Source organism: Paroedura picta, chromosome 3 (assembly GCF_049243985.1).
Source record: "Paroedura picta isolate Pp20150507F chromosome 3, Ppicta_v3.0, whole genome shotgun sequence".
Lineage (NCBI taxonomy): Eukaryota > Metazoa > Chordata > Lepidosauria > Squamata > Gekkonidae > Paroedura > Paroedura picta.
The window spans coordinates 8,885,431-8,912,994 of NC_135371.1; the positions used below are offsets into that span (position 1 = coordinate 8,885,431).

A 27,564-nucleotide genomic window follows, 5' to 3' on the forward strand; every position below is an offset into this window, starting at 1 on the left:
GCATTGAGCAGGGGGTTGGACTAGATGGCCTGTATGGCCCCTTCCAACTCTATGATTCTGAGATTCTAGGACACCTTGATCCTTCCAGAAAAGCTATGTATGTGGAGCAGGAACACAAGAATTTTTAGAACATGTTTCCTTTGAAAGCAGGCTCCACCATGACATCTGAGAAGCTCTTATTCATCCCATTCTTATTGCTTATCTCGGTCAGAGTAGCAAGATCCTTCTCTCAAGTCACGTTAGCTGATAACAGTCAGAATCCGACATGGAAGGCCAAGTAGGGACGACTGGCCTATCGATTTAGGACTGGCCTATCGATTTAGGAGAGCACAGTAAAGGGTGCTGCCTAATTTAATCAATCATAAATATTTGGTAATGATTTCATACGTATGCTTTATTATCACTGGTAACCTTTTGTATTAACTACTAGTGTTGTAATCCAGATTGACTTCCATTGTCCGTTTTATATTTTAGACCAGCCTTTACCAACTTCTTTATCATTCTTCAGCCTATGAAGAAGAAGAAGAAGAAGAAGAAGAAGAAGAAGAAGAAGAAGAAGAAGAAGAAGAAGAAGAGTTGGTTCTTATATGCCGCTTTTCCCTACCCGAAGGAGGCTCAAAGCGGCTTACAGTCACCTTCCCTTTCCTTTCCCCACAACAGACACTCTGAGGTGGGTGAGGCTGAGAGAGCCCTGAGATTCCTGCCCGGTCAGAACAGCTTTATCAGTGCTGTGGAGAGCCCAAGGTCACCCAGCTGGCTGCATGTGGGGGAGCGCAGAATCGAACCCGGCATGCCAGATTAGAAGTCCGCACTCCTAACCACTACACCAAACTGGCTCTCTTTGAAAGCAGAAACCCCAGAAGTGGTGCAGTCATGCAGAACATGGCTGGGAAGCACAGCTGTGGACACGCCCACCCAGGACACGCCCACCCAGGGCGAAGAAAAAGAGTTGACTTTTATACCCCACTTTACTTGAAGGACGCTCAAAGTAGCTTACAATCGCCTTCCCTTGCTCTCCCCACAATAGATACGTTGTATGGGAGGCGGGGCTGAAAGAGCTGGACAGGACTGCTTGGTCAGAACAGCTCTATCAGGGCTGTGAGGAGCCCAGCTGGCCGCGTGTGGAGGAGGAGCTGGAGAATCAAACCTGGCTCTCCAGATTAGAAGCCGCTGTTCTTAACCACTACTTCAGTGTTGCACGATGTCCTTGAGTCGCCCTTTCAAAGCGGCCGTGTTCTCCAGGTGGACTGATCTCTGACCCCTGGAGGTCAGTCGTGATGAGAGGAGAGCTCCAGCTACCCCCTGGGGATTGGCAACCCCGCCTCTGAGGCTTCTGGCTCATTCCGAGGTTACGACACTGTCCAATGCAAGCAGCCTTTTCCTGGGTCTGCTGAGAGACGCCCAACAGTCTGCAGGCTGTTCACTGAGGAGACCCCCTGGATTCAACGCAGGGCAGCTGGGCCAGAACGGAACCGGCAACAAGTCGGACAAAGAGCGGCCCTTTTGTGAGATGCTTGGCAGGGAGCTGCAGGCTGTCAGGGTTCTTGCACAATCCGCCTCCCTCGCACACACACACATATACACACACCACATCCTTTCTCTTTCCAGCTTCGAAGGAGGCACCTGCAACTGGCTCAGTAGCTGGATATTTCGGGCCACAGATTCCCCACTTTGCAGCTGCCTGAAACGCAACTGGAGGCCCTACCATGCTCCTTCACCTCTGCGCCTTCATCCTTCTGGCAGGTAGTCAAACCTCAGCCTCTGCAGGACTGGGGGAACTGTGGGGCGTATCCCGGGGCCAGTGGGAGTGGGGCCAGAACCTGCCCTAGACCGTCTCTGTTCTTTCCCCTCTACCTCTTTTGCACTCCTGTCTCCTTTAATAGTCATCCCGCCTTCTTTGGGGGTTTCCTTCACCTGAACTTTTTCCTTGGATGTCTTTTCTGTTTCACCGACGCTCTGAGATTGTGGGTCTGCCTGCTGATCCGTGCTGAAACCCCCCCAACAGCAATGCAATACCTCGATCCTGGGACTATCCAAAATATTACAAAACAGAGGCCAAGGTCCAGTTCCCTTAGATCAGGATGTTGACTCCATACTCTTTTAAATGGTTTTGTGTGTGTGGGGGGGGGGGGATCTATTTCTCTTCCTCGTTCCTTTTTACCTTTCTCTCATTCTTTTGCAGAAGGGTTGCTGAGTTAATCTGTGGCCGCAAACAGCGACAGACAGCCTTGTGGTTTCGTACAGGTTGTCCAGTGAATCGTTAAACCAAACTGCATGGGATTGAGCTTCCTGCTTCAGATGCTGATGTGGCCATAGATTGGGCTGGAGGGAAAAGGGTTATGCGCAGGAGGGATAAAAGGCTATAGCAGGGGTAGTCAAACTGCGGCCCTCCAGATGTCCATGGACTACAATTCCCAGGAGCCCCTGCCAGTTCGCTGGCAGGGGCTCCTGGGAATTGTAGTCCATGGACATCTGGAGGGCCGCACTTTGACTACCCCTACTATAGCAAGGGGCCACGGCACCATTTCTGGTGCCCGCCAAATGCTTTGGGGGAGAGGGCAATGCTAGGTAGGACTTTGGCCCACCAAGGCTTCGGATGACTTTTGCTAATTTTTTGTTTCGAAAAAAGAAGAGTTTGTTTTTATACTAAGGTGACCAGATTGTCCCACTTTTGGAGGGACATCTGGGGGTACCTGGCAAATTGTCCTTAGGTTGAAATTTAAAAATATACATTACAATACTATTTTTGCATTCTATGCATTCTATGAAACTTTTTGTTGCTCCATATAGACCAAATTTTTAATCAAGAACCCCCCTGGTTAATGGTGTCCCGCTTTACCAATGTTAAAATTTGGTCACCTTATTTTATACCCCGCTTTTCACTGCTCAAAGGAGTCTCAAAGTGGCTTCCGATCGCCTTCTTTTCCTCTCCGCACAACAGAGACCCTGTGAAGGAGGTGGGGCAGAGATAGCTCTGACAGGACTGCTCTGTGAGAACAGCACTATCAGGACTGTGACTGGCCCAAGCTGACCCAGCTGGCGGCATGTGGAGGAGCAGGGAATCAAGCCTGGCCGGCCGTATTAGGATCATAGACATTGCAGAGGGAAAATTTAAAGTACCAAATATCGGACTGGAAATTGAATAACGTGTAGATGCCTTTCTTTAATTCGGGGTTACCAGGGATAAAAAGCCCAGTGCAGATTCAAGCCAGGACTGCTTCCAAATTCATTGGCTTGTTGTGCTTCACCTTTTACTTCCCTGGATGAGATCTGATTTGAGGTGAATCATTCTTTTGCCTATCTGTCAGTAGTTAGGACTGGTTGTCCTCACCCAGCTTGTTTGTTTATTTATTATTTGGATTTATACCCCACCTCTCACAACTTTTGTCAACTACCGCCCTCCTGGGCCTCAGTAAAACTGTCAACTCGAGGCGGCTAACAATTAAAACCGTAATAATAAACCCATTAAAACAGTGACAATACATACGTGCTGGTCTCCTGGGTGTTAATGCACTCAAATCTAGCCGTTTCTCTTGGAGAGGGGCTCTCTTGTGAACAGTTCTGGTTTTCAATGGGGACCTCTCTGTCTAACCTCTCTACCCCTCTCCCACCTTTCCACCTGCGGCTTTTATGAGTGAGCCTGATGCGGTGGGATTCACCTGGTCTGTTGTCTATAGCAGTGGTCCCCAACCTTTTTATCACCGGGGACCGGTCAACGCTTGACAATTCTACTGAGGCCCGGGGGGGGGGGGAGTAGTCTTTTGCCGAGGGACGTCACCACCGCCTGAGCCCCTGCTCCGCTTGCTTTCCCGCCGGCGCCCCTGACTTCCCCCGCCCACTGGGGGCGCTGTTAGCAGCAGCCGCTCAATGCCACACCTAGGGGGAGCCCCAGTCATGGCGGCCGCTGAGGCAGGGCAGCCCCCGAGGCAGCAGCCGGGGAGGAGACAAGGGGGAGGAGGAGCCACGGCCCGGTACCGACTGATCCACGAACCGGGACCGGTCTCCGGACCGGGGGTTGGGGACAGCTGGTCTACTCGACTGTTAAAGAGATCTGGATTAAGGAAGAGGCACTCTGCACAGTCTCTGAGGCACTCTCGTTATGGCCGCACCACAGCTGGGATCTGGCTGAAACTGAACGGTGAGGGAGAGGCGGAGCATATTTTTTCCCTACCACCTCATCTGATGACTCCTTTTTCCCCCACGTGTTGCAGGTGTCACGACACAAGAATCTCCGCTTGAGTCAACCCAGTCCTGCCCAACGCAAGTGTCTATCCAAGGAGGCACCGTGCTGCTGTCAGACGGGTATCGCCAAGGCAGCGCCCTCAGCTATTCCTGTCCAGATGGCTCCTATCCCTACCCATTGCAAAGCCGGATATGCCAGTCGGATGGGAAGTGGTCCCCCATGCGCTCCCCCTCCGGCAAACCTGTGACTCAAGCAGTGTGCCGAGGTATGCAAAGATGGCCGGTTACCGTGGAGTTTGATAGAAGGCCGATGGATTTCATGCAAGCTTTCTCAGCCAGGGTTTTGTGAAACCCTGGGGTTTCTTGACGGCCCTGGAAGGGTTTCCTGAATAGGTGGGAGTTAATTTTTAAATATATTTTTTAAATTTTGTAATCGGGTGATATGACCATATATGAACCACCCATCCCCATCCCACAATGGCCAATGGTGGGACAGGAGGGGGAGGGAAGGGGAGGGGCCCCGGGTGGGCATGTACACACCAATGCTTCCCGGCCATATTCTGCACGATTCTGCCACTTCTGGGGTTTCTGAAAGCCTGAAGAACGTTTCAGGGGGTTCTTAGTGGTAAAAAAAAGTTGAGAAGGCTTGATTGAATGTATTGCAAGGGAGATTGGGTGTTGTTATGGTCACACATACCAGGATTACAACCGTGATATGACCATATATGGTCATGTCGACCCGCCTTCCCTCCCCAAATGTCCAATGATGGGCCTGGAGAGGGTGGGAAGGGGAGGGGCCCCAGGTGGGCGTGTCCACAGCTCTGCTTCCCAACCATATTCTGCATGATCATGCCACTTCTGGGGTTTCTCGAAGCCTGGAGAATGTTTCAGGGGTTTCTCCAGTGTAAAAAATGTTGAGCAAGGTTCCAATAGATTAACAGAAATGGTTTCCCACTCCCCACCTCAGCCCCATTGGTGGTCTCCCATCCAAGTACAGGCCTGACCCTGCTTCTCTGATAGGATCAAGCTAGTCTCAGCCTTCTGGCTCCCAGGGGCACATTGATACCTATTGATTAATACATATTTTTAAACCCCCAATGTTGGAGTGGGGAGGGTAGATGGCCACAATGAGGATTAGGCCGGGGAAACGGCCCCAGCATAGGTGAGAACGGAAAAATCTAGACTTCTCCACACACCATTCCGATTTTGCTGCAAAAGCAGGTCTGGGGGAAGTGGGCAGAAAATGTGGAAGAAACCCAGCCGGTGCATGAAAGCAACTTAGTCCTATGGGGTGTGCGCGCTTCACAATATCATCCTTGCCAGAACAATCACAACGTGTTTAAGTAGGGATGCCAGCCTCCAGGTGGGACCTGGGGATCCCTTGGGATTACAGTTTATTTCCAGACTGCAGAGATCCATTTTCCAAGGGGCTGCTTTGGAGTGTGGAGTCTCTGTGGCATTATAGCCCTACTGAGGTCCCTGTCCTGGAACTCCATCCCCAAATCTCCAGGGGTTTCCCTACCTGGATCTGGCAACCGACCCCCCCCCATCTCCTGCCCCAGCCAGGGTGTGTGTGGCTACCTTGTCTCAGCCCCTCTCAAAGGCAAAACGGGGATGCTGTGTGAATTCCAGTGTGTGAAGGACTTTTAACTCTCAGTGGCAATTTGTAATTTATGCTATAGTTACAACATATCTGTAACCGCAGAGCGGTAGTAATAAAAGGCTAAGGGGGTTGGGGGTGGGCCCAGTCCGGGATGGGGAATGGTGGCCCTTGGCCCTGGACTGACAAGCGGAGGGGCCAATCGGGAGGCGCAAAGCACCTCTGCCGATTGGCCCCGGAGTAGGGAGGTGCATAGCGCCTCCCGACCCACACACACACCGCCAGATGCGCAGGTAAGGAGGAGGCCATCAGAGGAGGCTTCACGGTCAGGGGAGGCTTTGTGCAGGTCCAGGAGCAGGCTGGGGAGGAGGCATCGGCAGGAACGGGGGCCAGGGGGCCAAGGCTTCGGGGAGGGCACAGTGAGCACGACCAGGCCCTCGTCCGACCCTTGGATCGCTCTGCCACGCTGCTGGTTCTGAGGCCTGACTTTCTCTGTTTGTAGACATGCGGTGTCCTCCTCAGCAGGCCTTTGAAAACGGCTTCTTCAGCCCGCGAGTAAGCGCGCACCGGGTGGGCAGCGTCCTCAACTTTGAGTGCTTCGAAGGATACCAGCTCCATGGCTCAGCCCAGCGGCACTGCCAGTCCAACGGCCGCTGGAACGGGACGTCCCCCGTCTGCGATGACGGAGGTGAATTTTTTGATACCTTCCCGGCCCAGATTTGCCCTCTTCAGCTCGCATGCCGGTTTTGCACTCCCCAAAAGGTGACCCTAGAGGCAGAACTACATATTACACATAGTCCTGTGGTCTCTTTTAGGGTATGCTTTCCTTTTATTGGTGATTGTTGCTGGAACTGGAGACGTCTGGGGAGGAGAGCATGGCCAGCTCTGGAGATTTGGGGGGGGTGAAGTTTAGGGAGGGGAGCTGCTTCAGCAGAGTATAATGCCGTAGAGTTTATCCTCCAAAGTTCTCCAGGGAAACTGATCCTGGCTCTCTGGAGATCAGTTGTAATAATGGGAGATCCCCAGATACCGTCTGTAAGTGGAACACGATACCAAGGGGATTCTCAGAAGAGAGAACAGCAGCACAGAAACAGTACTGAGAGCAGGGGTAGTCAACCTGTGGTCCTCCAGTTGTTCATGGACTACAATTCCCATGAATTCATGGGAATTGTAGTCCATGAACATCTGGAGGACCACAGGTTGATTATCCCTGCTGAGAGGAGGACAGATTCAGGCGTGGCAATCAGAAGCACAATATAAATACCAGCAGCGTGAAATCTGCAGTAACCACTTCTGCCAGAATGAAGTCCCACGAAAAATGAAGTCCACAGAGGCACGGAAACGCCTGTGAAAATCTAATGCTGTTTAAATATAACTCCACATTTGGCTCTGTGGCCTGACAGACCTCCCAGTCGTTTGGCCTGTTTCGAATCTCTTGGCCAGCTAGTCACAGGAGAGCCCAAAAGACATTGTGACATTACAGCATGCTCACAAGACCCAGTTCGCTATTCTGTTCTCCCTCCTCAATCCTCCAACCAGGCTACTTTTTCCTGCAGGGGACAGGGGGGAAATCCTCAGAGGAGTATAAAAGCAGCTTGGAAATTGTGATCGAGGGCCAAGAATTGGGGTCAAGTGTTGCCTGCCACTGCGGTGCAAATAGGAAGCTTGCACTAGATTTTCTTGGCAAATCTGTTCCCTTGTGGTGGGGCTGGAAGCGCAAAACTCTTAAAGCCACCCTGCTTATGCGCATCCCCCCCACTTTGTGCACACGTTTCCTTTCTCCGTCTGCAGCGGGACATTGCCGGAGCCTCCCGATCCCTCCAGGAGCACATTCCACCGGCGGGGGGCGCAACCGCCTTGGCGACCGGGTCTCCTTCCAGTGTATGAAAGGGCTGGACTTGATAGGGTCTTCCCAGCACGTCTGCACCCCAGAGGGGGAATGGTCAGGAGCTGAGACAAGCTGCAGAGGTAAGCATTCTGGCCATAAACGTTTAACCAATTTAAAAATATATATATATATTAAAAATCAGTTAACTCCCACCATTCAGGATAGCCTTCCAGGGCCATCAAGAAACCCCAGTTTCCCCCAAAACCGTGGTTGAAAGAGCCAGCTCCAGCGGAATCGGTTGGCCCCTGTGTGAGGCAGGATGCTGGACTAGATGGACCACTGGTGTGATCCAAACAAACAAACTTTATTTGCCATCATTTAGACCAGTACAATAAGTGCGGCAATCTATCAGGGTTCTTCTTACATTCCTAAGAGATCTCTTCACGGGTCACCCACATACATGATCGTTGGTGGAGATATTCTCACTGAGACTATCGACACTTTAGAACAGGGTTAGTCAACCTGCGGTCCTCCAGTTGTCCATGGACTACAATTCCCATGAGCCCCTGCCAGCATTTGCTGGCAGGGGCTCATGGGAATTGTAGTCCATGGACATCTGGAGGACCGTGGGTTGACTAACCCTGCTTTAGAACATGACTTGTGATTTCCCCCCCCTCTTATTTTCCCCCTCCTCCTAAATCACCTGACCCTCATCAATTCTTTTCCGTTTCCCTCACTGGATTATATTTCCTTCAGGTTGCAAACCTTTCAGGGGCCACGTGATACATGCTTTCTGTGTTGGTAATTGCTAATTATGGAATATAAATATTGGTTTTACCTGCCTACCTACGTACCTACCTATCCATCTGTCCATCCATGCATCACATTTCTGTACCTCCCTCCCTGACGGCTCAGGGCGGTTTACAATAAAAGTGTATAGTTTGCAGCGTTTAAACAAACCCATCTTCCTGAGATTCCCCAGAGTTCTGCCTATCAAGAGTTCTGCTCAGCTGTATTTATTTAAAATATCTTCAGACTGCTTTTCCAGAAAAGCTCTCAGTTCATTTGACTTCCAAAGAAGCCACTCGATTTAGTCTTTCTTCACCTCTGACGACCAGGCTCCTATTTTCCTCTCCGCCCATCTCTAGCCCACTAGCCTCCGCCCTTCTCCAAGAACACGAGTTTTGCCATTTTGTCCCACAAGGGCTGTGTCTCCCCTCTCTCCCACACAGCCCCTTACTCTTATGATCGGGCTGAAGACGTTGGAGCCGAATTCGGGGCCTCGTTGACCAGCGTTCTGAGTGTGGTATCATCTGGGTCTGACCACATGCCAGGTAGGTCCGAGCCCTCTCACTCCTGGTTCTGTTCTAGTGATGCTGTAATTGTAGGCCTGCTCAAGGTGTCCTGAACTAGAGACAGGAAGATAATTTGATCAGCCCTTGGGTCTGAGGATCACCTACGGCTGCCAGCATGGGGTTAGGAAGGTGATAGCAAGCCGCTTTGAGACTCCTTTGAGAGCCAGCTTGGTGTAGTGGTTAGGAGTGCAGATCTAATCTGGTGAGCCGGGATTGATTCCCTGCTCCTCCCCCACATGCAGCCAGATGGGTGACCTTGGGCTCGCCACAATGCTGATAAAGCTGTTCTGATCCAGCAGTAATATCGGGGCTCCCTCAGCCTCACCTCCCTCACAGGGGGTCTGTGGTGGGGAGAGGAAAGGGAAGGCGACTGTGAGCCACTTTGAGACTCCTTCGGGTAGAGAAAAGTGGCATATAAGAACCAACTCCTCTTCTTCAGTAATCTCAGGGCTCTCTGAGCCTCACCTCCCTCACAGGGTGTCCGTTGTGGGGAGAGGAAAGGGAAGGCGATTGTGAGCCACTTTGAGACTCTTTTGGGTAGAGAAAAGTGGCATATAAGAACCAACTCTTCTTCTTCTTCAGTAATCTCAGGGCTCTCTCAGCCTCACCTCCCTCACAGGATATCTGTTGTGGGGAGAGGAAAGGGAAGGCGATTGTGAGCCACTTTGAGACTCTTTTGGGTAGAGAAAAGTGGCATATAAGAACCAACTCTTCTTCTTCTTCAGTAATCTCAGTAATCTCAGGGCTCTCTCAGGGTGTCTGTTGTGGGGAGAGGAAAGGGAAGGCAACTAGAAGCCGCTTGGAGCCTCCTTCGGGTAGAGAAAAGCGGCATATAAGAACCAACTCTTCTTCTTCTTCAGGTAGAGAAAAGTTGGGCATAAAAACTTAGTTTTCTTCTCCCGAATGTGTAGCCCTCCAAATCTCCTCATAGCTTCAAGGATTGTCTGGCAACCAGGCAAGAGGTGTGCGAAGGTGGCTTGCCATTGCCGGCCTCCGTGGCATGGCCCCAGCATTCCTTGGAGATCTCCCATCCAGAAGTGAGCCAGGGTCAGTGGGTTCCAGTGCTTTGCAATTGTAGTACAAAATCTGTCCTGTCCGGTGGATGGCTGGCTAAGCATTTTGGACGGGCAAATGGTCGTTTCTTTCCCCTCCTTTCTCTTTATCAGTGCAGTCTTTAGGCCGAAAACTTATCCTGTCCCAAGACAGTTTCCTGAACGTTTACTTGCTTGCGGACGCCTCCCACAGTGTTACCAAAGAAAACTTCGAGATCTTTAAAAACTCTCTGGAAATCATCATTGACAGGGTAGGTGTGCACGGACCAGGTTTGGGAACAGATCGATATTAGCCCAGTGTGTACGATGGAAGCGCCTCCACGTTAGTGAGGGATAGAGTGGGGATGAGGAACCTGGCTCTGACCCCACATATTTCTATAGGATTTGGTCACAGCATTCCACTGTGTATCTGCAGACACTTGGCGTAGGGATGCCAGCCTCCAGGTGGGACCTGGGGTTACCTTGGAATTGCAGCTCACCCCCAGATTACAGGGATAAGTTTAGGATGCTTAGGGCTGATCCTGCGTTGAGCAGGGGGTTGGACTAGATGGCCTGTATGGCCCCTTCCAACTCTATGATTCTAGGATTCTATGATTCTAAGTTCCCCTGGAGAAAGTGGATGCTTCGGAGGGGGGATTCTTTGCTCTTGTTCTCGCCAGTTTGGTGTAGTGGTTAGGAGTGCAGACTTCTAATCTGGCATGCCAGGTTCGATTCTGTGGTCCTCCACATGCATCCAGCTGGGTGACCTTGGGCTCACCACAGCACTGATAAAAGCTGTTCTGACCGGGCAGTGATATCAGGGCTCTCTCAGCCTCACCCACCTCACAGGGTGTCTGTTGTGGGGAGAGGAAAGGGGAAGGCGACTGTAAGCCGCTTTGAGCCTTCTTCAGGTAGGGAAAAGCGGCATATAAGAACCAACTCTTCTTCTTCTTCAGTAATATCAGGGCTCTCTCAGCCTCACCTCCCTCACAGGGTGTCTGTTGTGGGGAGAGGAATGGGAAGGCGACTGTAAGCCGCTTTGAGCCTCCTTCGGGTAGGGAAAAGCGGCATATAAGAACCAACTCTTCTTCTTCTTCTTCTTCTTCTTCTTCTTCTTCTTCTTCTTCTTCTTCTTCTTCTTCTTCTTCTTCTTCTTCTTCTTCTCCTCCTCTCGTTCCGGCTTCCAGATCGCCAGCTTCGAAGCCCCTGTCAGGTTTGCCGTTTTCTCCTATGCCAGCCAGCCTAAAAACATCGTCGCCACCTTCGATGACATAGCCGAAGACCCAGACCTGGTTATTGAAGCGATGAGGATGAACATGAAATATGAAGGTACCAACAAGCCCCCGGTGGCTGGCTGCTAGCAGCATGGCCAAATGTTATTTTAAAATTCACGGCCTGGGGAATTGTTCAGGAGCACCGGTTAACCGGAGCAGGCCCGAGACTGGCTGCAGGATTTTACGGTATAGACTAGAGCAGCTGTCCCCAACCCCCAGTCCGAAGACCGGTACCAGTCCTTGGATCAGTCGGTACCAGGCCGTGGCTTCTCCTCGGCCTCCTCCCCGGTTGCTGCCTCGGGGGCTGCCCTGCCACTCTGCCACCAGCGCACCTTTGGTGCTCTCCGGTGGCCGCCATGGCTGGGGCTCCCCCTCGGCATGGCACTGTGCAGCTGCTGCTGGCAGTGCCCCCAACAGGCGGTGGGAAGTCAGGGATGCTGGCGGGAAAGCAAGCGGAGCAGAGGCTCACGTGGCATCAGCGTTCTTCGGCAAAAGACTACCCTTCCCCGCGGGCCTCAGTAAAATTGTCAAGCGTTGACCGAAGTGTGTGCCTCGGCTCAGTTCGGCCGCCTCGGCAATCCCCGAAGCCCGAGGCGGCCAGCACCGTGGCATGGAGAGGAGAGGTGGTGTTGGCGGCGGCACACCAGTTGGCATCCACATGCCATTTCTGAAGTACTTATTTGCTATTTCTCAAAATTCTGTTTTGTACGCCACTTCTTCGCAGAGGGCCTCTTTGTCCCAGAGAGTAGTGCGGCGGTGTAGTGGTTAAGAGTGGGGATTCCTCCACATGCAGCGAGTTGGGTGATCTGGGGGCCAGTCACAGTTCTGCTAGAGCTCTTCTCGCAGACCAGTTCTCTTAGAGCTCTCTCAGCCCCACCTCCCTCACAGGGCGTCTGTTGCGGGGAGAGGAAGGGAAAGCGATTGTAAGCCGCTCTGAGACTCCTTCGAGTAGTGAAAAGCGGGATATAAAAAAAAACAGCTCTTCCTTTTCCTCTCCTTCTGCGTCACAGACCACGGCAATGCGACGGGGACCAACATCCAGGCGGCACTGAACGCTGTCTACGCCATGATGATCAACCACCAAGCATCCATCAAGAAGCACTGGGATCAAACCCGCCACGCCATCATTTTGCTCACGGACGGTGAGGGGGGGTAGAAGGGGAGGTGGGAGAGTTTTCCCTGCCACAGAAATCAGGGCAGAGTTCGGCCTGGAACCGTTTACCTCACGACAGCTTTGTGTTTTGTTTGGGAAATACTGCCCCTTTGGCTAACTTGCTTCAGTGTCCTCTTAGGGAAGTCCAACATGGGTGGCTCCCCCACAAAGGCTGTGCGCTCGATAGAAGACCTCCTGAACATTACAGCAAACCGAAAAGACTACCTGGGTAAGTTACACAAAGCCTACTTGGTGACAAACGGATAGATTCAAATGAGTAGCCGTGTCGGTGTGAAGTAGCACAATAAAATCAGAGTCCAGTAGCACCTTTAAGACCAACAAAGATTTATTCAGGGTGCGATCTTTCGAGGGCAAGCACTCTTCCTCAGGCTATGAACTGACCATCATGACAGTGGGAATCTATAAGCAAAAGTTAATCCTGTTACATTAGTAAACTGTGTCACACATTCAAATACAGCCATATGCAGTTTTATTTCTCATATGTTTGTGTGAACTACAACAGAATTCGAGGGGTCTGATTGGCTGGTTTAGCAAAGAATTATCCTTTGGCTGTATTTGGATGCTGTGACACATATAAGAGCCTCTTGTGGCGCAGGGTGGTAAGGCAGCAGACATGCAGTCTGAAAGCTCTGCCCATGAGGCTGGGAGTTCGATCCCAGCAGCCGGCTCAAGGTCGACTCAGCCTTCCATCCTTCCGAGGTCGGTAAAATGAGTACCCAGCTTGCTGGGGGGTAAACGGTAATGACTGGGGAAGGCACTGGCAAACCACCCCGTATTGAGTCTGCCATGAAAACGCTAGAGGGCGTCACCCCAAGGGTCAGACATGACTCGGTGCTTGCACAGGGGATACCTTTGCCTTTACCTTTTACAGATATCTATGTCTTTGGCATCGGGAACCTGGACGTGGACAGGGAAGGCATGAACGAGGTGGCATCTAAGAAGGAAGGCGAGAGGCACGTCTTCATCCTGAAACATCCGATGGAGCTCAAGAAAGCCTTTGAAGATGTTCTGGGTGAGAGTGGCCTTGAGACGAGAGGAGGAGGAAGCAGGGCCCGGTTAAGCTCTCGGTTGGGAAATACCTTGAGATTTTGTGGGTGGAGCTGCAGGAGGGCGGGGCTTGGGAAGGGGAGAGACCTCAATGGAGTACGAGGCCATAGACTCCTCCTTACAAAGTGGCCATTTTCTTTCAGGTGAAGAAAAGTGTAGTTAAAGTGGTTGAAGCAGCTAGCAAAAGCATACCCAGAAAATGCTGGAGAGTAATGGATAGCTGCCCTGAGCAGAGCTGCCCAGACCAGAGATGGACAAACTGTGGCTCTCCAGATGTCCATGGACTATGATTCCCATAAGCCCCTGCTAGCAGCATGTGGACAGAAGGTCATGGGAATTGTGGTCTATGGACATCTGGAGAGTCACAGTTTGGCCACCCCAGGCCTAGGCTATCCTGACCTCCTCAGATCTTGGTTTGTCCTGGTTACTACTGGGACGGAAGATTACCAAGGAATACCACTCTGAGACCTTTTCTGCATGGGGAATTAGGCCTGAGCCGGCAATCATAGAATCATAGAGTTTGAAGGGGCCATACAGGCCATAGAATCCTAGAATCATAGAGTTGGAAGGGGCCATACAGGCCATAGAATCCTAGAATCATAGAGTTGGAAGGGGCCATACAGGCCATCTAGTCCAACCCCCTGCTCAACACAGGATCATAGAATCCTAGAATCCTAGAGTTGGAAGGGGCCATACAGGCCATCTAGTCCAACCCCCTGCTCAACGCAGGATTAGCCCTAAGTCTCTGGCACTCTGTTGCCCCGCGGCAAGGGAACATGGATATCTCCAACGGGGCAAGGAGGCCTACATCGGGGCAAGCCCGTGTGTAAGGGGAAGAGTCGGGCCAGCCAGGCCTGGTTCCTCCCCCCGACTACAGCGTCCCGGAAGGGACAAAAAAGGCCCCCCGTTGGCTCTGTGGTGCTGCACGGTGCCAAGAAACTGACTGGGACATTTTTAAGAAGGTGGGATGGGGTTGTCATGAAATCCCACCTTCTTAAAAATGAACAAAAATGCCTCACACCACCGCAGAGCATGGCGGAACCTCTCTGCTGCAATTGCCTCACCTGGAGGCAAAAATCTGGGGCAGGTGGGGTGCGCTGGACAAAATGGTCCCCCATGGGGATGCAAAAAGTGACAGAGCAAACTGCCCCATTTCAAGCACCCGCCGGCAGCCTGGTGCGGCAGTGCCAGGGCAAAATAGGTATGAATGTCTCTTATTTTGAAACCAGCCTGTGAGGGAAGGGGGGGGAACTTACTGGGAGGGGGAAGGGGAGAAGCCTGAAGAAATGTGATATTCCTGCACAAAACAGAAGTGACATTGATGACATGGGGAGCAACACTCTGGTTTGGGGGCAAAACTCTATGGTAAAATTAGCTGCTTACCATAGAGTTTTGTCCCAAACCAGAGTGTCGCCCTCTGACGTCCCTGTGTCTCTTCTGGGGGATGTAGAAACATCACTTTATTTCAGGCTTCTTGCCTGTTTGGGGAGACTTTCCCCTAGTTTCTTAAACCGTAAAGTGGGGAGAAAGGCACTAAACCAGGGGATCCCCAGGCCTCTGAGGTCACCCTCAATTGGCTGCAGCTTGAAAGCCCTTTCCACCCGCGCCAATGGGTTGTCAGTGACAACCGACAGATCCCCTATGAAAACTGAATGAAGACATGATATCTATGTACAGATTGTAAGAAAGCACCAGGCACAGAGAATCCATTCCTTTCCTTTCCTCCCAGATCCCAGAGACCTGAAGGATCTATGTGGCATGGCGAACAATTCGGCTAGTGCCAGTCGGGATCAGCAGCAACCGTGGCATGTAATGCTCCAACAAACTGTAAGTCAAGCCTATTCCTCGCCCTGCCATGATAATAATTAATCTCCCCATCCCAGATCCCCAACAGTACAATTGAGAGAGTGCAGAGGAGGCCGATGAGAATGATCCGGGGCCTGGGGACCAAGCCTATGAGGAGAGCCTGAAGGACTTGGGAATGTTCAGCCTGGAGAAGAGGAGGTAGAGAGGGGACATGATTGTGGTCTTTAAGTATTTGAATGGTTCCTGTTGGCCGCAGAGGAGAGGACCCGCAGTAGTGACTATAAACTATGTCCATCAGGGTACCAGATAGATATCAGGTATCAGTAGTTTGGCAGGCTGCTTAAGGAGGTGGTGAGCTCCCCCTCAGTGGTGGTCTTCAAGCAGCGCCTGGACAGATCCTTGTCCTGGATGCTTAAGGCTGATCCTGCATTGAGCAGGGGGTTGGACTAGATGAGCTGTATGGCCCCTTCCCACTCTATGGTTCTCTGACTCTATTGGAGTCATAAGTTGACAAGCAGGGAGACAGAAGTCCAAGCATCTTCCCTCTTGTGGCTGATCAGCTGGTGGCATCACAGTGCAAGGATTTTCACTGTGTAACTGAAGGCAAGCCGTGGCAGCCATTTTGTAGCTGGCTTAACCTTTTGTGGTGGCCATTTTGTGTAGGGTTGCCAGCTAGCAGTTGGGAAATACCTGGAGACTTTGGGGGTGGAGTTGGGATTGAATGGGATTTGGGGCGGGGAGGGAACTCAGTGGAGTGTCACGCTACGGAGGCCACCCTCCCAAGCAGCCATTTTCTCCAGCAGGGGAACTGATCTCTTTAGTCTGGAGATGACCTGAGTGGCATCCCTAGTAGATTATGTTGGGTGGTAGTTCTTCCCGCCATCTTGTGGGTTCTTATGTATACTGCCATTGTTTAATGGGGGTTTTATGGGGAAATTGCTATGGTTTTAATGGTTGGCCGCCTTGATGCGACATACGTCGTGAGAAGTGGGATATAAACCCGAGAATGAATGAATGAGTGAATGAATGAATGAATGAATGAATGAATTTGTTTGTTTGTTTGGATTTTTATACCACCCATTCTTTACAGCTCTGGGCGGGAATGAATGAATGAATGAATGAATGAATGAATGAATGTTGTGACTCCACCCACCATGCTATGTCCAAATTCTAAAGGCGCCTGCAGGGTCAGGCTAAGACTTTTACTGAGTTGGGTCCATGTGCAGCATCAAAAGGGGGCCAGTAATGCCCCCCAGGCCATTTGGTGGATGGAGGAGGGCAAGTTTCCCTTTCAGGTGTCAAGGACCCAAGCAAATTCGGGCCCTTGCAAGCCTGACAACCCAATTTGTCTAGTCATAACATCTGGTTTGAGCCTAGGGTAGCAGTGATCGCTACCTCTTGTGGCAGGGAGTTCCAAGGATTACCGTGCATTGCGTGAAAAAGCATTTTTGCTTCTCGGTCCTGAACATCTTCATTGGTCTCCCCCATTACAGACGCAGAGAGAACCAAGTTGTCGGGGTGCCTTGGTCTCAAAGACTTGGGTTCTAACAGCGGCTCACTGCTTCAGCAAGTTTAATTACACTCCCAGCTGGAATGTCATTCTGGGTAAGGAGCAGAAGGACAAAGTCATGGCCCCTGGAGACTGCAGGAGTTCGGGGAGGAATACATTAAGACTCAGTCCCTGACTAGAATGGACCGGCCAATCCCCATCAAATCAGATCTTGGCCAGGTGCCAGAATCCGATGGCAGCATCCTGCTCCATTCTTCTGAACAAACAAAGCCAAGGGAGATTACAAGACGCAAGGTCATTCCAATCCAAGGTTCAAGAGCCCAGAAGTCCCCGAGGGCAAGATTTTCAGGCAAGGAGGGGTCAGCGTATCACTACTTTGCATCCACACTCCACGACGTTTTATAGTTAAATGGCAGCTGCTCAGACTCAATCCTGCTGGGCTAATTAGAACACTATGGAAATCTTATAATTCCCAGGTCTTTTTTTAAGCCCCCTCCCCTCAACACCTCTCTGGTGTGTTGGAAGAGATATGTCTGGCGTAGGGCTTAAATTAGCATCATTATCTAAGGCCATTTGAGATCAATATTGAGATCTCTAACATCGAGATCATTGTTAGATCTATTGTATTGGTGCCACCCTCTTTTGAATATTATTCTCTCCACCAGGCTGAACTAAGATCAGAATTGTGACCACCGCCGCTATATGTTATATGTAACTTTTGCTGATGTTAATTGGGGTTTTTATGGGGATTTTATTGTGCTTTAACTATTTATGTTGTAAACTGCCCTGAGACCTATTGGGAGAAGGGTGGTCTAAAAATTAAATAATAATAATAATAATAATAATAATAATAATAATAATAATAATAATAATAATAATAATAATAATAATAATAATAATAATTTCCAAGAAGATTGTACCAGATTTGAGGATTGTACCAGATTTCCACCCCGGACCAAGGGGGAAATGGTGGCAGAACTTGGACAAAAAGGACAGTTTTTGGGTTCTGCAGAAAAGAGCACAAGAGTAAAAAATAAAAAAGCCAAGATGCAAAAACACACACACACACCCCACAACACGTGTATGAACGACCCATGAGCAGTGCCTTGGTTCAGTTGAGCCTGATATCATCCACCATTCACGTGGGTTTCCTCTGCATGTGAGGTCATTTTCCTGGCCTATGCTAGCAGGGACGTTTTGTCCCCCCAAAAAAGTGCTGTGTCATTAATTTTTACACTCACTGTGATGAAACTGTTGCACTAATTCCAGAAAGCGGTTGACCAAGAACCAAATTCCCCATGCACCGCCCTTCCTTCCACTGACCACAAAGCTGGAGTCGGTTCCCAGTTATGATTTTGCAGTGCCTGGTTCTTGTTTTCACCCCCAAACCAGCCGCTACTACTGGAAGTCATGTTGGCCTAAACAGAGTGGCCAAACCATGGCTCACCAGATTTCCATGGACTACAATTCCCATGAGCCCCTGCCAGCGGCAGGGGCTCATGGGAATTGTAGTCCATGGAGATCTGGAGAGCCATGGTTTGGCCACCTCTGCATCTAAAGCAATAGGTGGAAATCCAGTGACAACTTGAGGTCCAACAAAGTTTTAAGCCTGGATATAACCATTCCTAGGCATGCGTACTTCTTCACATGAAAGCTTGGACCCGGAAATAAACTTTGTTGGCCTTTGGTTGATCAGCTTTTTTCTATGGTGCCCAGTTCTGGGTGCCCCATTTCAAGAAGGGTACTGACAAGCTGGAGCGTGTTCAGAGAAAGACGACCAGGATGGTTGAGGGCTGGAATCCATGACTTACGAGGAGAGGTAGCGAGGAGGAGGAGAGGAGGGCAAGGGGTGATAGGACAGCTGCGTAAAAGGTAGACATGGTAAAGAGGGGCCAACTTTAGAGACAAGCTTCAGAGGGGTCTGCCAAGGAGACATTTAAAGACCCCGAAAACCAGCACATCCTCAAGATTTTCTGTTCGGCGGGGTCTTTCTCCCTAGCAGACCCCATCTGAGACTGTGCAGTGTGCGTTCTCCCCGGCTATTGGGGAGACGTTTAAAAACCCTGACAAATAGCTGCTCAACAGGGTTTTTCTCAATCAGATGAATCCCGAATCAGTCACATCTTCTCCAATTCGGCTCATTTAGACTAATGGGATGTGCGATTCGGCTCAGAGAAGCCTGGACAATACCCGAATCAGCATTGATTAGAGCATTTTCGGCCTTGTTTGAGCCGAATCGCATGTTCCTATTTCGCGGTAAAAACACATTTTGAGGAGGATCCTTTCTTCGCCTCTCTGTCCACCGCAGCTGACAAGACCGCTGGCAGGACTGTATTCCGAATAAAGAGACGAATTGACCATGACTTGTACAACGTCCGAGCTAAGGTGGCCCAGGGCATTGAGGAATTCTATGACTACGACATCTCCCTGCTAGAACTGGATGTGCCCGAAAAGGTTTCTGGGAAACTCAGGTAAGGTGAGCCACTGGTTGAATGGCTGTGCTCAGGGGGAGATTTTGGGTTCAAGTATTCTGGCCACCCAAACTTAGTGGATGGACCTAGCCATTTACTACCTTTTCTATACCTCTTTTTCAAGCAGCTGAAAGCAGCACACATAGGGCCCATTCTGCACACGTTGGATAATGCACTTTAGAAGTAGATTATCCTGTTCTGCATGGGGAAATCCAGCTGCAAAAGCACTTTGAAAGTGCATTATCCATTGTGTGTAGAATAGGCCCTGGTCCCCCCACCCCCTGGTGACTAGTGGTAGATGGGGAATGAGCTTACTCGGGGCAGGGAGTTTCCGCCGATATTCCAGCAACATGCCCATGTGACTTCCAACATGCCCCAGAAGTGATATAGGGACATCGGGGTGACGCTCTGATTTTGTGGCCAAACCTCTATGGTAAAATTCGTTTCTACCATATTTGCCTCAACATCTCCAGCATCCCTGCATCACTTCTGGGTCATGTGGAAGTCACATAAATATATCACTTAAATATTGGTTGTTCCTCCCTTTTTGGTGGTAAGTCCCCCCTGCCAGACAGCCGATTGGTGGCAGAGAGGTGGGGACTGGCAGTGTGTGGGGGGGGGGACACCCCCTCCTCAACTGAGGGGGTTGGGTTGGCATCCCTAAGTGTACATGAATCTGAGCATGAGCATTATGCCTCCCCTTTGCTATAGGAATTTTTTAAAGGGAAAATTTAAAGGACACAGCTCCTCTGAGCATGCGCAAGGTGCCTTTTCTCCGCTGTGATATTATGACAGTGAGATGTGTTTGCTACTGAGATCAGCCCTAGTGAAAGTCTAGCATGAGACGTCAGGGCTCGATTGGGGAAAGGGGCCTTGGAAAAGGGCCCCACCCCTCAAGAGCGAGGGGGAGAGAGAGCCTGCCTAGAGTGGCTCATTCCGGGTTTATCGATCGATTCATACTTAGATTTCAAGGCTGCCTCTCCCTGCCCAGCAGGCTTGGGGCAGCTCACAACAGCCTGGGGAGGGAGGAATTTGGGGAGGGGACAGTGCCGTGGAGTCCACCCTTCAGAGCAGCCATTTTCTCCGGGATAACCGATTTTTGAAGTCTGCAGATCAATTGCAGAGGAGACCTCTGAGCCCCATCTGCATCATGGATGAACTTGCATATCATTCTTCAAATTAAAGCCAAAATACTCAGGGAGCTGAATTTTGTATGGAATCACGGCATACCTACAGGTCTTGGTGATGCTTCCCTGGGGCCCTTGCCGGGGCACATCCTGACATTCCCGCCCACAGCCCTCCTGGGCGGCATCCAAGCCAGTGGCAAAAACAGATGCCTTCTTTGCAGGCCGATCTGTCTTCCGTGCACCACGGGTGCCAACAGAGCCCTGAAGAAGCCGGAGACGGCGACATGCAAGGATCACGGTGAGTTCATTTGACAACAGGTGGAGAAGCTGCCAGGTAACTTGGCATCCTTTAGGTGCAATTGCAGTTTTCCACAATGCGCTCTCTTTTAATTCTGTTGTGTAGACTGAGGTCCTCAATGTTTTTGAGCCTGCGGGCACCCTCCAAAACAATGTTGACAGGTTCCATGGGGCTCGTGGGCACCATGTTGGGGACCCTGTTTTAGGGTAAACCGCTAGCTGCTGTGGGAGGAGGCTGAAGGAGAGAGATTGGCTTCTTCTATTCCTTATGGAAGCTTTTTTTGCTAGAACCAGCTGAGTATCCCTTTGCTAGAGTGACCAGCATGGAACACTCGGTATCCACTTTTTGGATTCATTCATTCATTCATTCATTCATTCGTTCGTTCGTTCATTCATTCATTCATTCATTCATTCATTCATTCATTCATTCACATGTATATATTTTCTTATTGTTATCATAGAATCATCGAGTTGGAAGGGACCTCTAGGGTCATCTAGTCCAACCTTCTGCAGAATGCAAGAAACGTACAGCTACCACCCACAGTGACCCCAATTCCAGGCCCAGATAATGCCTTCCCCCCAAAAAAATTCCCTGGCCAGTCTGGCCTGGAGGAAATTTGCCGCCCGATCCCAAAGTGGTGATCGGTATTTCCCTGGGTACGCAAAAAAGGGCCACAAGAGCCAAGCACCGACACAATTCCTTCTGCCCACCCTCTCACAATCAGCATTTCTCTCACATGGCTATCTAGCCTCTACTTTAAAAACTTCCAAAGGAGAAGCCACCACCTCCCGAGGAAGCTTGTTCCACTGGGGAAGTGCTCTAAGTGTTAGGGACTTCTTCCAGATGTTTAACCAAAAGTTCTTTTGAATTAATTACAACCCATTGGTTCAGGCCCAACCAAGAGAAAACAACTCCCTCCTTCATATGACAGCCTTTCAAGTCCTTGGAGACGGTGATCATATCACCTCATAGCCATCTTCTCTCCAGGCTGAACAGATGTTATTTAAAACAAACCCTTCAAAATTATCGGATCAGAAAAGGAAGCCAGTTAAGATCACTCAAGGACAGCAGACCAAAAGGAGAAAAAGAGGAAATGTTACCCTACAAGACGTTTCTATCGTGGTCTCCCGTCCTGGAGATGTGACAAGGCGAGAGCAGCAAAGTGCACCAAATGGAGGACTCCCCCCCCCTCCAAGAAACCCTCCTTATACATCTGCCCGTTTCTGCTTTGTAGAGTTGGACCTGCTGAGTTTCGAGAAGGTCCCTGCACAGTTCATATCCCTGGACCACGAGAAAAGGAACGTGCTGATCAAAACAAAGAAAAGTGTAAGCATGTTATTTCCTGCTTGTGTGGTTCTGAGAAATAATTAGAAAGATGGAGTCCTGGGGTTGGGGGGCCACCCTCACATCCTGAAAGGGGAAAGAATGGCAATAAAGCCAGCTACCACCCCTGCATTTCCACGGTACATGTATGTACCGGAAGATCTACACTATACTGGAGGTTTTAAAAGCCATGTCTTCGAATATAGAGACTTATATCCGCTCCTGGATATTACGGGGGAAAAGTAGGGTCACAGCAGATCGATCGCGGATGTTGCAGAGGGAAAATTTAAAGCGCCCCAAATCAAAATGGAAATCAAATACAGTGCAGAGGGGAGGGTCTTTTGGGGGCTGGGAGAGGATAAGAAGCAAAGTGCAGACTAGACCCAGGTCTTCTCCAGAAGTGATGTAGCATCCCCACCCTCTTGGCCACTTGGAGCGACGGCAGGCAACTAGGATGGCTCTAGTTCCAACTCATATCAGGCCAACGTGCACCTGGCAATTCAGTTTCCAGCATAAACTTCACAACACACAACACAACACACATCACAACACACAACACATGGGCCAGAGGAAGACCGGTGAGGATGCAAGGAAAGCATAATGTGGAGTCAGGCCCTCATAATTAAGCCTACAGCTGCTTTACGCAGCGTTTAAATGAGACGTTGGATTGAGTGCAGAGTCCAACAAGTTAAGCTCTCAGTCCGCAGCGGTGCTACTGCATTGGGCTACACTACTGTTGGAATGAGAGAGGTTCAGACACACACGCAGGTGTTAACGTCACTTGCACATAACATGTATCCATGTATCGCTTTTGGCCTTCAGGCCGGTACTCAAACACAGAAGCTTCTTGCCTGTAAGCGTCCAAGCAGCTATTGTTCTTTGTGCTTTCTACTTGCGTTGCGATAACAGCGTGTTCAGCAGTTCACTTTAGCAATACACACACACACACTAGGCCTGCACCACACACTACTCCAAGAGACAGCACTCTGAAAACGGTGCTGGAAAAGCACCTTCAAATATCGCAGGATACTGAAGACCTCCAGGTATTTGGGCCCGAAAGGGCAGCGTAGGAGTACCTTGAACATTCCGTGCGTGCTGTGTGGTCATGGGGCTTTTGGCCAACCCCCCCTGTGAACCCTCGTCCTTCTAACACCCCTCCTGTTATTCCAGTTTCTGCATCAAGTGAAGAAAAACAACGAATGTTTGAAAGTTACACCACACACACACGCACACGCACACGCACAGGCCCACAATCAAGGAACAAACGCGAAAGTTGAAAAGTTTCTGTTCCCGCCAAACTTCCTGTTTTCTAAAGTTCACGAAGCTCAACATGAAAATTCAAACCGATCAGCTGTGGATCATGCAGATGCTGCTCCTGATGACAGGAGTGAACCTGCAGCTCCACTGCAGGCATCAGGGGCCCTGTTGCCTTTGCTGCTGTCCCGGTATGCAGATCTGCATGACTCTAATGTACTGCCTGTGCCTCCCTTGCTTCCTCATAGCGCCCAAAGTGCATTTCTGCTGCTGGCCAGCACGAGCTGTACTCCAAAGTGGCCAACGTCTCTGAGGTCGTGACCGACCGATTCCTGTGCAGCGGAGAAGACGGGAATGGGCTGGTGGAGGACGCGACATGCAAAGGTGGCTTTGTTGCATTCGAAAGTCAGATTTATCCCCATTAACGCGTGGTAGGGAGGTTATAGAAGAATCCTAGAACCATAGAGTTGGAAGGGGCCATACAGGCCATCTAGTCCAACTCCCTGCTTAATGCAGGATCAGCCCTAAGCATCCTAAAGCATCCAAGAAAAATGTGCATCCAACCTTTGCTTGAAGACTGCCAGTGAGGGGGAGCTCACCACCCCCTTAGGCAGCCTATTCCACTGCTGAACTACTCTGACTGTGAAAAATTTTTCCTGATATCTAGCCTATATCGTTGTAGTTTAAACCCATTACTGTGTGTCCTCTCCTCTGCAGCCAGCAGAAACAGCATCCTGCCCTCCTCCAAGTGACAACCTTTCAAATACTTAAAGAGGGCTATCATGTCCCCTCTCAACCTCCTTTTCTCCAGGCTGAACATTCCCAAGTCCCTCAACCTATCTTCATAGGGCTTGGTCCCTTGAAGAAAAAAATCCAAAGTATTTAGCACTGTTTAGCACCATGTTCTTGAAACAAGAAAAATCTAACACAGCTAAGGAATAGTTTGCCGTTAAAACCTACCCACAGAAAAACAAGGAGCCTATCCAAGGCAATAGTCTTGTTCTAACAATGTGTATTCAATTTTCATACAATTTTTAATATACATAAAGAATCCACCGTAACGGTTTCTAGATAATTTCCGTTTTCAATGTCTTCTTCAGTGGTTGAGTCCTCCAGTGTAAGATTGTTGTAACAATAGTGAAAGATTAGTGTGGAAAAATCCTACAGTATTTCTTTATATTAGTGTTTTAATCATATCAATAGGCCATCGGCTCAAAGGTCTCAGGGAATGTTAGTCAAAGACCTTTGAGCCGATGGCCTATTGCTATTATGACCTATTGCTATTATGTAGGATTTTTCCACACTGACTAACTTTCACTATTGTTACAACAATGTTATATTGGAGGACTCAACCACTGAAGAAGATATTGAAAACGGAAATTATCTGGAAAACATTATGGTTGATTCTTCATGTATATGAAAAATTGTATTAAAATTGAATATATATATATTGTTAGAACAAGAATATTGCCTTGGATAGGCTCCTTGTTTTCTGTGGGTATTCTATTGTGAAGCTTCCTTTTTTCGTGTTAAAACCGACCCAGCCTGGATAGCCCGGGCAAGCCCTACGCCATCAGATCTCGGAAGCTAAGCAGGGTCGGCCATGGCTAGCATGTGGAAGGGCAGCCTCCAAGGAATACCAGGGAGCAGGCAGTGGCAAACCACCTCTGAACCTCTCTTGCCTGTTAGGATCAGAGGATCAACTGGCTACATTGCATGCAAGCCATAAGATAAAGGTATCCCCTGTGCAAGGACCAAGTCATGTCTGACCCTTGGGGTGACACCCTCCAAGAGCCTCTTGTGGCGCAGAGTGGTAAGCTGCAGAAATGCTGTCTGAAGCTCTGCCCATGAGGCTGGGAGTTCGATCCCAGCAGCCGGCTCAAGGTTGACTCAGCCTTCCATCCTTCCGAGGTCGGTCAAATGAGTACCCAGCTTGCTGGGGGGTAAAACGGTAATGACTGGGGAAGGCACTGGCAAGGTTACCCTGTATTGTCTGCCATGAAGACGCAAGCCATATGGGGTATAAATAATACAATTAAAACCAGTTAAAGCCACCATGGTCTTTTGGTTTAGACACCATCACAAGCAAGAACTTGTTAGTTAACCATCAGGCTCACATGCTCCCCTCCTCTCCCCCCCCACCCCCAAGGTTGCCAGCTCTCGGGTAGGAAATACCTGGAGTTTTGGGGGGTGGAGCTTGAAAAGCCATGGTTTGGAGAGGGGAGGGACATCATCAGTGGGGTATAATGCCATAGAATCCACCTCCTACTTACTCCAAGTGAATTGATTTCTGTGGCCTGAAGATCAGTTGTAATCCCAGGAGAGCTCCAGCTACCATCTGGAAGTTGGCAACTTTATCCCCCCCCTTCCTTCTTGTCACTATTGAGAGGGAAAAGAAAATTCTTCCCCTCCAATGGGCCGTGACATACAAATGCTGTAATTAACAGGATTTAGTCTCCTTCCTGGCAACCGAGACTCTCAAATGTAATTTAATCCAGGTTTTATGCACTGGCGAGTCTATGAGGGCTATGAATACAATCAGGACTGGTTTTCCTTTCTGGGGGTAAGGTGTGGAGCTTACGTTGGTGTCTACCTTTTCTCTTTTCACAGGTGAATCTGGGGGGTCCTTGTTTGTAGAGAGGCGAGCCAGATACTTCCAGGTAAGCAAGCCTCTTCTGGTCTCCCTGTTTGCCCCCCCAGACAAAGACCCCAAGGGTCTTCTGGTGCCTGGCCATTTTCACTTAGGTCTCCACATGAACCGTAACACATTGATTCAAATAGTGAAACAGGCCAGATTGGTCCTCGATTGGGACTAAGTGGCCAACCCACGCTTCCCCCCATGACATCATCAGTTCCCTCCCAATGACATCATCACTCCCCGCCCTCAGACACCATCAGTTCTTGCCCCAGGACAATTCCTTAAAAACATTTTAGGTAGGGAAAATAGCATTAGGAAGGCACATGATCAGCTGTTGTGGGAAGCAAAATATATAAGGTGACCTGGGCAGGATCAGGCTGGCTGGAAAGAATTCTTAGTGGGAACAAGTCAAAAGGTATTCGTATCTGAATGATCATGCAGGTGTTGGTCCCAGTATCTGATATTCACTGCTATATTGCCTCTGACCATGGGCTTAAAGCACTTTGGTTGCAGCCGATAACTTTAAAACAAATTCAGTTTTCGTGATCCCCTTATATCTCATTCAGTACTTAAGTAGTCAATAGCTGTGTGGAATTCATATCTATTTCCCCAAGGTAGAGTTTCAATGGGTGCGTTCTTTTGTTTGGGGAGTCTGCCTCTGTTTTACACATTTAACTATGGCCAAGCAGTGTCTGAACAAAACATGACCATTGACCTCTTTGTCCCTGCGAATTGCTGATGGCCATTTTAGTCCTTGATCTAGCGCAGTGGCTCTCAACCTGAGGGTTGGGACCCCTTTGGGGGTCGAATGACCCTTTCACAGGGGTTACAGCAGGGCGAGCAGCTTTGCCGGGAGGGGGGGCATCTACACAACAGCCTTTCGGGGTAGATCGAGATAGAGCGTTTGTCTGTTTGGAGCAGCGGGAAAAAGCGAGATCGGCATGGTGGGACAAGAGGCAGAACTGAACGGAGAAACCCCAGAAAATAAAAAAAAGCGATTTATATACAATCATGATGGATCTTCATGCCATTGGTCAGTTTTGGTTTAATTTCTGTGAAAGAACACTTGCCTAATTTTAAGGCTGGGGGTCACCACAACATGAGGAACTGTATTAAAGGGTCGCGGCCTCAGGAAGGTTGAGAACCACTGTTCTAGCACCTCTGTCTCTCCTTGCAGGTGGGCGTGATCAGCTGGGGAACATTTGACCCTTGTGAAAAGAAGGGGAAAATCAGAGAGTCTGAACACAGAGTTCGGGAAACACCCAAGCGGGGTCAGAAGCCACGCGATTTCTACATCAGTCTCTTTCGCGTGCAGAATTGGCTGCGACACCATCTCATTGGATCTTTGAGATTCATCCCTCAGCAGTGATCCCCCACCCCCATCCCCCCCAAAACCCCTCCCATTTTCACTGTTACCCAGAATTCTTCCTGACCAGTGTTGTCCAATTGCCAGCTTCCATGAGGTGTAATAAGAATTAAAAAGTCTCTTCGTTAAAAGTGGATGTTATGTGCTGATTTTTACTCCGTATTGAAGGGTCACAACTCCCTTGGCTTATTGCCTGGGGAAGAACACCGCAGATTTCTTGTGGACAATAAGTCAAAAATCGAAATCAAAATGGCACCAATGTAGTAAAGTCCTTTTTTCT

At 49.8% G+C, this 27,564-nt stretch overlaps 1 protein-coding gene across 2 annotated transcripts; it reads left to right on the forward strand.

Annotated features, from left to right (window-relative positions):
* Positions 1-1,471: 1,471 nt before the first annotated feature.
* Positions 1,472-27,415, forward strand: C2 (complement C2). Of its 2 annotated transcripts, XM_077330884.1 has the most exons (18): positions 1,480-1,743; positions 4,212-4,448; positions 6,285-6,470; positions 7,574-7,750; positions 8,843-8,944; positions 10,132-10,268; positions 11,184-11,325; positions 12,281-12,412; positions 12,563-12,652; positions 13,316-13,456; positions 15,221-15,318; positions 16,791-16,902; positions 19,116-19,278; positions 20,627-20,703; positions 21,938-22,029; positions 23,529-23,664; positions 25,891-25,940; positions 27,096-27,415. In XM_077330884.1, exons 1-18 carry the CDS (start codon positions 1,707-1,709, stop codon positions 27,285-27,287), a joined length of 2,301 nt encoding a protein of 766 aa, XP_077186999.1. In that variant the 5' UTR covers positions 1,480-1,706; the 3' UTR covers positions 27,288-27,415. The 2 variants fall into 2 exon arrangements, with proteins under 2 accessions (XP_077187000.1, XP_077186999.1); XM_077330885.1 differs by lacking the exon at positions 23,529-23,664 and having other exon boundaries at positions 1,472-1,743; positions 27,096-27,148.
* Positions 27,416-27,564: the final 149 nt, after the last annotated feature.

What these genes read in the sequence shown, in the direction of transcription:
- C2 (XM_077330884.1), top strand. Translation starts at nt 1,707, where the DNA reads ATGCTCCTTCACCTCTGCGCCTTCATCCTTCTGGCAG. An exon ending in GATGAACATGAAATATGAAG is followed by an intron (nt 11,326 to 12,280) that starts GTACCAACAAGC and finishes TCTGCGTCACAG; the next exon opens with ACCACGGCAATGCGACGGGG. An exon ending in AGCCTTTGAAGATGTTCTGG is followed by an intron (nt 13,457 to 15,220) that starts GTGAGAGTGGCC and finishes CTTTCCTCCCAG; the next exon opens with ATCCCAGAGACCTGAAGGAT.